The sequence below is a fragment of the Narcine bancroftii genome, chromosome 5 (genome assembly GCF_036971445.1).
Source record: "Narcine bancroftii isolate sNarBan1 chromosome 5, sNarBan1.hap1, whole genome shotgun sequence".
Taxonomy (NCBI): Eukaryota; Metazoa; Chordata; class Chondrichthyes; order Torpediniformes; family Narcinidae; genus Narcine; species Narcine bancroftii.
The window spans coordinates 201,753,077-201,767,590 of NC_091473.1; the positions used below are offsets into that span (position 1 = coordinate 201,753,077).

Consider the following 14,514-nt stretch of genomic DNA (forward strand, 5'->3'; position numbering starts at 1 on the left):
TGGATGTTGTCGACATGGACTTTAGTAAGGCCTTTGATAAGGTCCTACATGGGAGGTTAGTCAGAGGGGTTCAGATGCTCAGTATTCATCCTGAGGTAGTAAGCTGCGTTCAACATTGGCAATATGGGAGAAGCCATAGAGTGGTAGTGGATGATTGCTTCTCAGACTGGAGGCCTGTGACTAGTGGTGTGTCTCAGGGATCAGTGCTGGGACCATTGCTGTTTGTCATCTCTATCAATGATCTGGATGATAATGTGGTAAATATGATTCCCTCCACTCTTGACTACCCAACTCATCCGCCTCCCTCCCCTTTCCCTCCGTCTCCCTTCTTTCCGCCCCCTCACCGATTCTCTCACCTTTCCTACCCTTCTCTCTTCCTTATCCCCATCCCCTCCCTCTGCACATTCGCTCCCTCCTCCCCTACCCCGTATCTCTCTATCATCCCACTGTTTTAACCTCCTGTCTCTCTCCTTCTTCTCCCTCTCCATCTCTCACCCTCTGGACCACTCCGGCTCGGAATTCTCCCGCTCTTCATCGCTGTCGCCGGCAACGATCTCGCTTTTGGACCCGCAACGCCGGTTTCTGAGGAGCAGGTTTGGGAGATTTTGGGAAGTCAGAGGACACCGCGCCAGGGGAACAGTGTGCTCCGGAATCGCGCATTGCGAGCCTCTCTACCACCCCACCGGCGTGTTCTTGGTCACAGAGACAGCACCATGCGGCTTCCTTCTTGTAGCGACAAGTCCGGCCACTTCAGAAGCGCCTGGTTCAAACTTCAGTGACCGCCTCTTGCGGGAAAACCATCTCAATATATTGATTTACTGTTTCTGATTTATTTTCGTTGTGTCTTGGGCTCCAGGATCCCACACTAACCTTCCCTAATGACTTGATTTCTCCCTCCCCTCCCTCTATTTTCCACCCTCTGTTTCCATGTATTTCCACGCACCTTTTCCCTTTGTTCTTCTGGAACTTGCATCGCGGTTTCTCATCGCCTGCATTGCTGAATCCTCCCATCATTGTAAACTCGGCCCCTTGGCCTGAGATACACGAAGTCCCACTCTCAGAGGAACACGGGATAAAACGTAAGGGAACAGGTGGATCCCAAGTGAGAGGTGAGAGGAGAACGAAGCTGAGGAGAAATGGAGTAAGTGCAGAGACCAGGAAGGGGATGGGGTGGGAATGGAGGGAAAGAGAGAGAACGTGGGTTCCCTTCACTCCGTGTGGACGCTGCCTGAGTTTCTCCAACATTTCCGTCTATTTTGCTTCTCTGCGGCTGCAGTTTCTCCGATGACACCGGCCCGCACGCTGTTGGACGCTGCATCTGTCAATCAGCTCAAGGGCGGAGCGAACGGCCCAGAATGCTTCCCATGACGTCATCTTCGGGCTTGTCTGGGACCGGAGACGATTCAACGTCGGGAGCTGAGTCCTGGAACGGAGGGGGCTCCCGTGGTTCCAAGGCGTGCAACACTCGGCTAGAGGACACTTCTTCCCGGGTCCCGGCCCTAACCCGCGGCCTAGCTCTCCGGCAGCCTCCATCGGGCTGTGGGGCCCGGGGCAGGGCTGCATTGATTTATCCTCTGGTCACATCCTCTCGTCCCCACAGCAATGAACCCGTTTCAATGCTTCGACTGCGGGAAGAACTTTAAAAGGTCGAGTGAGTTAACGAGACACCGGCGGGTCCACACCGGGGAGAGGCCCTTCACCTGCTCCGAGTGCGGCAAGGGCTTCAGCTGGCGATCAAACATGACGACCCACCAGAAGATTCACAACAGGGATAAGCTATTCGTCTGTCCTGAATGCAGGAAGGGGTTCACCCAGCCCTTTCAGTTGCTGACCCACCAGCAGGTCCACACCGGGGAGAAGCCATTCATCTGTCAAGAGTGTGGGAAGGAGTTCATCCGGTCCTCCAAGCTGCTTACCCACCAGCAGATCCATACCAGGGAAAAGCCTTTCACCTGCCCCAAGTGCAGCAAGGGCTTCACTAACAGGACCAACTTTGAGAGGCACCAGTGGTTCCACACTGGGGAAAGGCCATTCATCTGCCTCAAGTGCAGCAAGCGCTTTACCACAACTGCCAGCCTGCTGACCCACCAGCAGGTCCACACTGGGGAAAAACTGTTCACCTGCCCCGAGTGCGGCAAGGGCTTCAACTGTCGATCAAACTTGCTGAGCCATGAGAAGATTCACAACAGGGACAGGCCATTTGTCTGTCCCAAGTGCGGGAAGGGCTTCACTCAGTCCTCACACCTGCTGACCCATCAGCTGCTCCATACTGGAGAGAGGCCATTTGTCTGCTCCAAGTGCGGGAAGGGCTTCACCCAGACCTGCGGAGGCACCAGCGCGTCCACACCGGGGAGAGACCATTCACCTGTCTAATGTGCAAGAAGGCCTTCACCAGTATGTTCAGCCTTGAGGTTCATCGGCAGGTCCACACTGGGGAGAGGCCCTTCACTTGCTCTAAGTGTGGCAAGGGCTTCACCCAGTCCTCCCATCTGCAGGGGCACCAGAGAGTCCACACCAGGGAGAGGCCCTTCACCTGCCCCGAGTGTGGCAAGGGCTTCACCCAGATCTCCCACCTGCGGAAGCACCAGAGTGTCCACACCGGTGAGAGGCCTTTCACCTGCTTCAGCTGCGGCAAGAGCTTTACCCAGTCAGCCAGCCTGTGGAAGCACCAGCGGGTCCACAAATGAACCAGATGTTGTTGCTGATCTGACCCCACAACCTCGTCATTCTAACCAGGGTCTGACCCTGTCCAGCTGATCTTAACAGCTCCTGTAATTGTCCTGTAGCTTATTGTACTTGGTTCATGCCAAATAAGTGACCTGGACCTTGAACATTTGATGTATTGCCTGTTGAACAGTGGGGGCTAATACTTGGGCCTTAGTTAGGATTCTGGGTCCCAGAGTCCCTAACCTCGGATGGGGGCACAATTTGCTTCCGGCAGTGCAGGCTAACTTCCTGGGGACACAGGTCTACCACACCACACCCTCAGGCCAATGTGTTGGTGGAGTGGGTTCACAGACACCTCAAGGCAGCCTTGATGGCCCAGCTCAAGGGTCCAAACTGAGTGGACAAAGTGCCTTGGGTCCTTGTGAAGATTTGCACCGTGCCCGTGGAAGACTTCAACACATCAGCAGCAAAGATGGTCTATGGTGCACCCTAATCATTCCAGGGGAATTCCTGGCCCCCAACAAATGCCCGAATATCCCTCAGCAACCCTCAAGAACTTGCAACGAAAACTGGGGTCTCTGGTCCTGTGGCAACTCCTACCACACGGCCAGCCCAAACACAACATCCCCAGGGACTTAAAGATTTGTCAGTGTGTGTTTGTGTAAAGGAAGCACACCAGACGCCGCTGCAATGATCCTACAATAGGCCCTACAGGGTCATCAGGGACAACGGCTCCACTTTCATCCTCAACATTGGTGGTAAGGAGGAGACTTTTACTGTCGACTGCCTGAAACCAGCATATGTGGACGGTGACCGCTGGTCTCCACACCTTCCCTGCAACGCAGGGGTACACCACCCAAGTCAGTGGATGATGACTCGATTGCTGGTTCTGGGAGGGGGAGTCATGCATGCATGGCCCACGCATGGAGATGCAGTCTGGTCCTCAAAAATGGCCAATGAACGTGACTGCAGCGCAGACCTGGGGGTAACTCGAACCATTGACTCAGATGACCTCCCTCAGGCCCGAAGACGGGGAACTGTGGCAGGAACGCTGGCCAGTTCCAGGCGAGCGCTCCAACATCAGCGGCCCTGACATCAGCGTCTGGGACCCATAAGTGTGATGGCCAGAGCAATAAACCAGTCTTGATCCTAAGGATTTGTTGTGTGTGTGTCGTTTTTCTCCACACTCGCATAGTGTCAACGCTGCACTGGGGCCAGTTTTCCTTTCCATAAAAAATTTCCTCACACAAGCATTTAATTCCTGAACAAATTTTTGAGGAATTGCAATCGATTGAAAAAGATAAAGTATTTTAGGAAAAACATTCATCTTAACACAATTTACTTCACCTATTAAAGTGATAGGTGATGTATTCTTTCCAAATCTCTTATATTCTTTAATAATAGCGAATTATTTAAGTCAAATATGTTTTTAAACTCTGGTTCCACACAAAAAACCAAATATTTTATTCCAGCATCTGGTCACCTGAACTCGATGACTCTCTTGCATTGTGCAGAATCCCCATTTACTACGACTCACTCTCTGACATTATAATTTCACTCCCAATGTCATCGAATTGCCCAACTTGTGTCTTTTCATGTTTTTTATATATTTTTCCCTTATCTTTCTTCTAACACTAATCATAAATACCACATGGCAATGCAATTAGGGAGGGGACAAAGTTTTCTCATTTTGGTTTGGTTTCTTTTCATACTTTTTTCCTATCTTCTTTTTTTTTCCCTTTTTATTAGTTTCTCATTAAAATAAGATCTGGATTGTGAATTATGAATGTTTTACATTTGGTTTTGATAAGATGATTGTTTTATTAATTATGTGGAACTATTCACATCATATCATTCTATCATTATTATAAACTCAATTCTTTGGCTTGGCTTCGCGGACGAAGATTTATGGAGGGGGTAAAAAGTCCACGTCAGCTGCAGACTCGTTTGTGGCTGACAAGTCCGATGCGGGACAGGCAGACACGATTGCAGCGGTTGCAGGGGAAAATTGGTTGGTTGGGGATGGGTGTTGGGTTTTTCCTCCTTTGCCTTTTGTCAGTGAGGTAGGCTCTGCGGTCTTCTTCAAAGGAGGTTGCTGCCCGCCAAACTGTGAGGCGCCAAGATGCACGGTTTGAGGCGATATCAGCCCACTGGCGGTGGTCAATGTGGCAGGCACCAAGAGATTTCTTTAGGCAGTCCTTGTACCTTTTCTTTGGTGCACCTCTGTCACGGTGGCCAGTGGAGAGCTCGCCATATAACACGATCTTGGGAAGGCGATGGTCCTCCATTCTGGAGACGTGACCCATCCAGCGCAGCTGGATCTTCAGCAGCGTGGACTCGATGCTGTCGACCTCTGCCATCTCGAGTACTTCGACGTTAGGGATGTAAGCGCTCCAATGGATGTTGAGGATGGAGCGGAGACAACGCTGGTGGAAGCGTTCTAGGAGCCGTAGGTGGTGCCGGTAGAGGACCCATGATTCGGAGCCGAACAGGAGCTCAATTAAAAAGAAAACAACAACCCTCTGAAGTTTTCTCTTGTCCTGAGCATTGGCATTTCTGTACCAGACAGTTCACCTGTAAAAGTGTTCGAGACTCTTCAGTGACAAACCAAATCTCCACAAATGCCTCACAAAGTATTGCTGCTGGCGAGTCTTCTTCATGATGGCAGCGACATGGAGGTTCCAGGACAGATCCTCAGAGATGGTGACACCCAGGAATTTGAAGTTCCTGACCCTCTCCACGACTGAGCCCTCAGTGAGGACTGGATTGTGTTCTGACTTCCCCCTGAAGTGGAGCAGTGGAGGTTGCCTTGTTGAAAGTGTTTAAGATACAGATTTATAACAGATTGGGGAATTAAGGCTTGTACGGAACAGGTAGGTAAGTGGAGTTCAGTCCATGGCCAGAGCAGCCATGATCTTATTGACTGGCAGAGCAGGCTCAAGGGGCCGGGTGGCCAACTACTGTTTCTGACCTTGAGGTGAACAGCGTAGCTGTCTAGAAGTGGAAGGGAACAGAAGAGAATCCCAGCTGGGTGAGGAGGGTGGGGGCTGGTGTGGAGCAGAAACACTGACAGGAGGGGAGATACCAGGATGCTCCCAGTGTGGGACCAGATGGACTGAATGGCCTTGTCTTTGTTCTCTACATTGAGTGTATGACAGAGATACAAGGGGAGGAGACACAGTCTTCAAACACAGCTGCTTTATTTGGTTTAGATCCAAGAAATAAAATTCAATTCCTGTAATTGGGTGACATGGTAACGAAATATTATTACAGCACCGATGACCCAGGTTTGAATCCAGTCCTTTCTGTACCTTACATTCTGTACATTCCCCCCCACCCCGTGATTGGTAGGTTAATTGGGCAGCACGGGTTTCATGGGCCGGAGAGCCTTCAACTGTGCTGCATTGTTAATTTTTAAGAACATTTAATCGGAGTCACTAACATTGACGGAGAGAATCCATTCCACCTCCACTTCCCACAGCCTTGGAAAAACAACCAACATATTAAAAGACTCACCTCTCCCCATACACACTCCCTCTACCCTCCTCCCCATGGAGAAGATTCCCCAGTGTGAGATCATACACTACCAGATCCAATGACAATTCCTTCCCCGTGTTATCAGACTTTTGATAATATACTACTTTTTCCTTGTACCACCTGATCTGTACCTGGAACGCACTGTGACTTATTTGCTGAACTATGTATGGGATGTCCAGCTGAACTGCTTCAAAACAAACTTCCTCACTGCACCTTTGTCGTTGTGACAATAAACTTGAACCTGTAAACAAATTGCAAATTGACAACCAAACCAAGAACTGTTTTGATTTGTTGCCTCAATAACCACAAGACTCGGGAGGAGTCATGTGATGGAGTAGTGGCCGGTCAGGGAACTCCAGCCCTCTCCAGAAAAGTAAAAAAAAGACAAAGGCACAAGCACAAACACCAAAATAAAGTGAAAATAAAGGTGTGGAGAAAATGGCAGCGAAAAAAGAAAAGCAAAAGCAACGGGAAGAAGAGAAGAAGAAAGGACGTCGGAAGAAGAAGGTGAAGGCCTTACCTGTCCGAGGAGGCCAGCCGCGGAGAGAGAAGCCCGCTCCCTAAGGTCAGTTGAAGCCCTGAACTCGGGACTACAAAAATGGCTCACAGAGCCAAACAAAAGTGCGCAACAACGCATGCGCGAGGAGTCGCGCATGCCCGATGCACAAGACAAAAATAACACTGACGGGAGGGGGGACCAGCTGAGGAGTCGATCTCCACAGCTGAAATTGACAGCCACAACACAGCAGCAAGAGAAAAACACAGAAAATAACGAGAGCAACAAAGAAGAGAGTAAAAAGAAATCAAAGAAACAACAGATGACCAACCCAGAGGAAGAAGACCAGCAGCAAGACACTTCTAATAAAAATAAGAAGACCAAAAATACCCAACAAAATAAAACAAACAAACTAACAAGAAAACCAGAAGAGACAGAGGTAAAGGACACAGATCCTGGAATGGACTCAGAAGAAGAGGAGGAAGAACACAGAGAAATGGAAGATGAAGGGAAGGGCAAGACAATGGATATATATATTTTTTAAAGAATATATGGAATCAGTAAAAGAATGGCAATTACAAGAATTTAGTGAAATAAAAAGAAGAATTAAAAGTGCAGAAGAAAAAATGAATAGATTAGAGATGGTCATGTCAGATAAAGGAAAGAGAGTGGACAAGGTGGAAGAACGAGAAGCAGCCGTAGAAATGGAAGTAGAGGACTTAAAAAATAAATATGAAGAATCTGATAAAAAAGTTAAAGAGACACAAGAGCTGTTAGCTCAGAAGATAGACATAATGGAAAATTATAATACAAGAAACAATATAAAGATAGTGGGCCTTAAGGAAGATGAAGAAGGCAAGAATATGAGAGAATTTATAAAAGAATGGATCCCCAGGGTCCTAGGAAGACGAGAAATACAGGAAGAAATGGAAATAGAAAGGGCACACAGAACATTAGCCCCGAAACCACAACCACAACAAAAGCCAAGATCCATTCTAGTAAAATTCTTAAGCTATACAACAAGAGAAAATATATTGGAGAAAGCAATGAGGAAAATAAGAGAAGACAAAAAACCACTGGAATACAAAGGTCATAAAAAATTTTTCTATCCAGATATAAGGTTTGAACTCCTGAAGAAGAGGAAGGAATTTAATGCAGCAAAACCATCCTATGGAAAAAAGGATATAAATTTATCCAGCGGTACTTAAAATACTTATTCCAGGGCAGCAAAACAGACTATTCTTGGACCCGGAGGAAGCAAGAAAATTTGCAGAACAACTACAAAATAGACAGAGAGAGGAAGTTATGTAACGAGAACAAAAATGACCACAAACTATATGTAAGTGTGTATGTAGGTATATATGTGTGTATGTATATATAAAAAAATAGAATATAGGGAAGAACAAAGAAGGGAAAGAAAGGGAAGAAAGGAAGTATGGGGGGAATTAAGAGAGTGACCTTTGTTGTATATGAAAATTAAAATCTTTTCTGGGGGGGGCTGGGTGGGGAGGATATTTGGTCACTGCAAAATCAGTTGACGCTTGCGAGTGAATTCGCAAATCCAAATGGAGAGGGGAGATGTGGTTGCCCGACAAGGGACAAAGGGCAACTCAGGAAGGGGAGGGGATAGTGGGGGTTAAAGGAATTTTAGATAGGAGAATAAGGGAAATGTTTTATGTTTTAGAAATGTTGTCTTATAAAGTGTTCAAAAAAAGAAAGCAGAAATGGATAAGAAGGAAAGGTGATGATGAGGAAACGGAAAGGAAAGATAAACAAAGTATGAAATGGCTATGTTGAACTATATGACTTTAAATATTAATGGAATGCATAACCAAATCAAAAGGACGAAACTGCTAAATTTACTGAAAAAAGAAAAAAATTGATATAGCATTCGTGCAAGAAACACACTTAACTGAAGTGGAGCACAAGAAATTAAAGAGAGATTGGGTAGGACATGTAACAGCAGCGTCATATAATTCAAAAGCTAGAGGAGTAGCTATATTAATCAGTAAAAATATACCAATCAAAATAGAAGGGGAAATAATAGATCCAGCAGGGAGATATGTAATGATAAAATGTCAGATATATTCGGAGTTTTGGAATTTACTCAATGTATATTCACCTAGCGAAGAAGATCAAAAATTTATGCAAGCTGTTTTTTTGAAGATAGCAGACACGCAAGGGAACATACTAATAGGAGGGGATTTCAACCTTAATTTGGATTCAAACATGGATAAAACTGGGAAAAAAATGAACAGAAAGAACAAAGTAACCAAATTTATAATTAAATCGATGCAAGAAATGCAACTTTTGGATATATGGAGGAAACAACACCCAAAGGAAAAGGAATATTCATATTATTCGGGTAGACATAAAACATACTCAAGAATAGACCTCTTCCTGTTATCAGCTCGCATGCAAGACAGAGTTAGGAAAACAGAATATAAAGGTAGACTATTATCGGACCACTCACCCCTGATATTGACAATAGAGTTAGAGGACATCCCTCCAAGAATGTATAGATGGAGATTAAACTCCATGCTACTTAAAAGGCAGGATTTTAGAGAATTCATTGAACGACAAATCAAAATGTACTTTGAAATAAATACGGAATCAGTGAAAGATAAGTTTATACTATGGGACGCAATGAAAGCGTTCATCAGACGGCAAATAATAAGTTATGTAACCAAGATGAAGAAAGACTACAATCAGGAAACAGAGCAGTTGGAAAGGGAAATAGCAAATATAGAAAAAAAATTAGCAATGAAGGAAGACACAACGAAAAGAAGAGAATTGGCAGATAAAAAAAATAAAATATGAAACACTACAAACATATAAGTTGGAGAAGAACATAATGAAGACAAAACAGAAATATTATGAACTAGGAGAAAAAATGCACGCGTGGCAGCTTAAGACAAAACAAACTAAGAGAATGGTATTGGCATTAAGGAAAAAAGACAAGCAAATCACATATAATCCAACGGAGATTAATGAAAACTTCAGAGAATTCTACGAACAATTATACCAAACTGAAAACGAAGGGAAAGAAGATAAAATAGATGAATTTTTAACTAAAATTGAACTACTGAAATTACAACCAGAGGAACAAAATAAATTAACAGAACCATTTGAAATAGTAGAAATACAAGAGATAATAAAAAAAACTACCGAATAATAAAACTCCAGGAGAGGATGGATTGCCAATAGAATTCTATAAAACATTTAAAGATTTATTAATTCCTTCCCTCCTGGAAGTAATCAACCAGATTGATAAAACACAAAGCTTACCAGATTCATGCAAAACAGCAATAATTACAGTAATACCAAAGACAGGGAAAGGTCCACTCGCACCAGCGTCATAGATTTTAAGATAATAGCTAAACTATTAGCAAACAGATTAGCCGACTATGTACCAAAAATAGTAAATCTAGACCAAACTGGATTTATTAAAAAAAGACGAACAACAGACAATATTTGTAAATTTATTAACTTAATTCATGCAGTAGAAGGAAATAAAGCTCCAACGTAGCGGATGCTTTAGACGCAGAGAAGGCCTTTGACAGAGTAGAATGGAATTATTTATTCAAAGTACTACAAAAATTCAGCTTACCAGAGAAATATATTAATTGGATTAAAGCATTATATAAGGGGCCATTGGCAAAAGTGACAGTAAATGGATATATATCAAAACAATTTAACTTAAGCAGATCAACAAGGCAGGGATGCCCACTATCGCCCTTATTGTTTGCGTTAGCCATAGAACCACTGGCAGAATTGATAAGAACAGAAAATAAAATAAAAGGGATAAAAATAAAAGACAAGGAATATAAAATCAGTTTATTTGCAGATGATGTTATAGTATACTTAACTGAACCAGAAATATCAATAAAAGAATTACATAAGAAATTGAAGGAATATGGAGAAGTGTCGGGGTACAAGATTAACGCAAATAAAAGTGAAGCAATGCCAATGAATAATGCGGATTTCTCAAAATTTAAGAAAGAATCACAATTCAGATGGCAAACGCAAGCAATGCGATACCTAGGTATACAAATAAATAAACAATTCGGCCATCTATATAAACTCAATTATTATCCACTAATGAAAAAATTACAAGACAACTTAGAGCATTGGAGAGACTTACCACTAACACTAATAGGACGGATAAACTGTATTAAAATGAACATTTTCCCAAGGATACAATACCTATTTCAGGCATTGCCAATACACTTGACGGAGAAATTCTTCAAGGAGTTAAAGAAAATAATAAGGAAATTTTTATGGAAAGGGGGGAAACTGAGGATAGCACTAGATAAATTAACAGAATGGTATAAACAAGGAGGCTTACAACTGCCAAACTTTAAAAATTATTATAGAGCCACACAATTAAGATACCTATCAGATTTTTATCAAACAAGGGAAAAGCCAGATTGGACTAGATTAGAACTAGATAAAATAGGGGAGAAGATACCTGAACATATATTATATAAATGGGATGAAAAATTGGTACAACGTAGGAATTCTCCAGTATGACATCATCTGCTCAATATCTGGAAGAAGATTCATGTAGAAAGGAATAAAACAAATTACCAACTACCAAAACTTATACTGACGCAAAATCAGCTAATCCCTTTTACAATAGATAACCTTTCCTTTAGAGAATGGGAGAAAAAAGGGATCAAAAGAATAGAAAATTGCTTTTCGGGAAATAAATTATTATCCTTTGAACAAATGAAGGATAAATATAATATAACTCACGATACAGTGTTGGCATACTACCAACTGAAATCCTACTTGATGGACAAATTGGGAAGCAGTCTGAGGTTACCAGAGGGAAGTAATTTTGAATATGTGATTACAGACACAATGATAATCAAAAAATTTGTAACAAACATGTATATTAAACTACAAGAAAAGGAGAATGAGGAAACAAATGGTAAAACTAAACAAAAATGGGAACAAGATCTAAACATAAAGATAAAGAATGAAACATGGGAGAAGTTATGCTCAGGAACTATGAGAAATACAATAAATACGAGGTTACGTATGATACAATATAACTGGATACACAGGCTATACATTACACCTCAAAAGTTAAATAAATGGGACCCAACAGTATCTGACAGATGTTTTCGCTCTAAAAAGGAAATGGGAACAACAATTCATGCAATTTGGACATGTGAGAAAGTGAAAAAATTTTGGGAAGATCTAAACCAGATATTAAATAAAATCACAAAAAGCAATATACCAAAAAACCCAGAGATCTTCCTCCTAAGTAACATAAAAAACAAAGAATTTGGACTTGATTTGAATGGTGCACAAAAAAGATTTGTTATGATAGCCCTAGCTGTAGGAAAAAAATGTATTATGTCAGCCTGGAAATTAGAAGATAATTTGAGAATACAACAATGGTATTTAGAAATGAATAAATGTATTCCACTAGAAAAAAATAACATATAATTTAAGAAATAACATTACAATATTTGAACAAATATGGGAGCCATACATGAAACATAATAGAGAAAACCTACCGGGGACATCTACCACCTAAAATGACAGAAGGAGAAGAGAATGAAAAGAACTGACTCAGTGGAACTTCTTGTTTATTTTTTATTGAGTGACAAGATTGGAGTGGAGGTAGGGAGGGAGGGGAGGAGGGAAGGGGGGGGGAGAAAACGACACTGTATATATTCAAGAATGAAAATGTATGTATCTTGATCAATATGGTTTATAGTGTGAAAAATAAAAAAATTAAAAAAAACCACAAGACTCCAGTACCTCCTGGTGTCTGAGTGAGGTTTGTTTAAATATTCCACACTCTGCAAACTTTGTGTGAACCTGCTGGTGTTTCACTAGGCTGTTCGACTGGGTGAATTTCTTCCTGTACGGTGCAGATGAATGGCCTCTCCCTAGTGTGGACCTGCTGGTGGATGAGCAGGTTGGAGGACTGGGTGAACCCCTTTCTGCATTCAGGCAAATGAATGGCCTCTCCCTGGAGTGTAGCCACTCAGCAGGTGGGAAGACTGCATGAAGCTCTTCCCACATTTGGGACAGATGAACAGCCTCTCCCCGGTGTGGACCTGCTGGTGGGCCAGTAGCAGGGAGGACTGAGTGAAATCCTTCCTGCACAGGGCAGACAAATAGCCCATCTCTGCTGTGAACCCTCTGGGTGTTCAACAAGTTTGATCGGTCACTGAAGCCCTTGCAGCACTCAGGCCAGGTGAAGGGCCTCTCCCTCTTGTGCATCCATCATTGTATCTCATGACTGGACCTGTTGGTGAAGGCCTTCTCGCACTTGAGGCAGGCGAATGGCATTTCTCCGGTGTGGTCCCACGGATACTTCCGCTGGTTAGAGATCTGTGTGAAGCCCTTCCTGCATTTGCAAGTGGCCTCTTCCCAGTCTGGAGCAGCTGGTGCGTCTGCAGATAGGAGGTACGTTTGAAGCCCGGGTAGATCAGCAAGTTAGAGGACTGGGCGAATTCCTTTCCACACTCAACTGGTGGACCAGCAGGTGGGAGGACCGGGCAAACCCCTTTCCGCACTGGGAGCAAATGAACGGCTTCTCCCTGGTATGGACAAGCTGGAGGATCACCAAATGGGAGGCGTGGTTGAAGCTCTTGCTGCACTCTGGGCAGACAAATGGCCTGTGGCTGCTGTGAATGTTCTAGTGGGTCTGCAGGCTGGAGATCTGGGTGAAGCTTTTGTCACACTCGGGGCAGACGGACGGCTTTTACCTGGTGTGGACCCGCTGGTGCGACCGGAGGTTACTGATCCGTGCAAACTCCTTGTTGCACTTGGGGCAGGTGAATGGCTTTTCCCCAGTGTGGACTCGCTGGTGGCTCTTCAGGCTGGAGGTTTCAATGAAGCCTTTGCCACACTTGGGGCAGGTGAATGGCTTCTCACCGGTGTGGACCCGCCGGTGTACCTCAAGGTGGCATCTTTGGGTAAAGGCCTTCTCGCACTCGGGGCAGACGAATGGCTTTTCCCCGGTGTGGACCCACAGGTGTCTCTCAAGGCTGGACAAAGTGGTGTAGGCTTTCTTGCACTCAGAGCAGGTGAAGGGCCTCTCCCCAGTGTGGACCCGCTGGTGTACCTCAAGGTTCCCTCTCTTGGTAAAGGCCTTCTCGCACTCAGGGCAGGCATACGGCTTTTCACCGGTGTGGACCCGCCGGTGGGTACGCATGTCGGTGAACTGGGTAAACCCCTTCCCGCAATCAGGACAAGTGAAGGGCCTCTCCCCAGTGTGGACCCGCAGGTGTATCTCAAGGTTGGACAAAGTGGTGTAGGCCTTCTTGCACTCAGGGCAGGTGAAGGGCCTCTCCCCAGTGTGGACCCGCTGGTGTACCTCAAGGCTGCATCTCTGCGTGAAGGACTTCGCGCACTCATGGCAGCCGAATGGCTTTTCCCCGGTGTGGACCCGCTGGTGGGTCCGCAGGTTGGAGATGTGAGCAAATCCCTTCCCACAATCAGGGCAGGTGAAGGGTTTTTCCCCAGTGTGGACCCGCCGGTGTTTCGTTAAATCACTCGACCATTTAAAGTTCTTCCCGCAGTCGGAGCACTGAAACGGGTTCATCTCTGTGGGAACGAGAGGATGTGACCAGGGGATAAATCAATGCAGTCCTGCCCCGGGGCACAGCGCGGAGTGCTGGGCCGCGGGTTAAATCAACACCGAGGCTGGCATCCGGAGAGAAGCGTCCCTTCGCCTGGCGTTGCAAGCACAAGAACTATGAGAACGTCCGGTTCCGGGACCCGGTGTTGCGCTCTGCTCCCGGCGCTGAATCACTTTCAGTTCCGGGTCAGATCTTGCCACCTAT

General features: G+C 44.8%; 2 protein-coding genes and 1 pseudogene across 2 annotated transcripts; 1 reads left to right on the plus strand and 2 right to left on the minus strand.

Moving 5' to 3' along the window:
• Nucleotides 1–1,345: 1,345 nt before the first annotated feature.
• On the plus strand, nt 1,346–3,820 carry LOC138764587 (zinc finger protein ZFP2-like; annotated as a pseudogene).
• LOC138765470 (gastrula zinc finger protein XlCGF7.1-like) lies at nt 3,671–12,946 on the minus strand. The gene is made up of 2 exons (XM_069942509.1): nt 12,479–12,946; nt 3,671–3,928 (listed from the first exon to the last, which is right to left on the minus strand). Exons 1-2 carry the CDS (start codon nt 12,944–12,946, stop codon nt 3,671–3,673), a joined length of 726 nt encoding a protein of 241 aa, XP_069798610.1.
• Nucleotides 10,167–14,459, minus strand: LOC138764593 (zinc finger protein 583-like). The gene has a single exon (XM_069940714.1). The coding sequence runs from the start codon at nt 14,271–14,273 to the stop codon at nt 13,431–13,433; it is 843 nt and encodes a 280-aa protein (XP_069796815.1). The 5' UTR covers nt 14,274–14,459; the 3' UTR covers nt 10,167–13,430.
• Nucleotides 14,460–14,514: the final 55 nt, after the last annotated feature.

Excerpts from the sequence above, each read along its gene's own strand:
- LOC138765470 (XM_069942509.1), bottom strand. The coding sequence starts at position 12,946 with ATGCACAAGAGGGAGAGGCCCTTCACCTGGCCTGAGTGCTGCAAGGGC. Across the intron at positions 3,929-12,478 it reads CCTCACTCAGACACCAGGAG|GAATTAAATGCTTGTGTGAG; the intron begins GTACTGGAGTCT and ends AAATTTGTTCAG.
- LOC138764593 (XM_069940714.1), bottom strand. The coding sequence starts at position 14,273 with ATGAACCCGTTTCAGTGCTCCGACTGCGGGAAGAACTTTAAATGGTCG.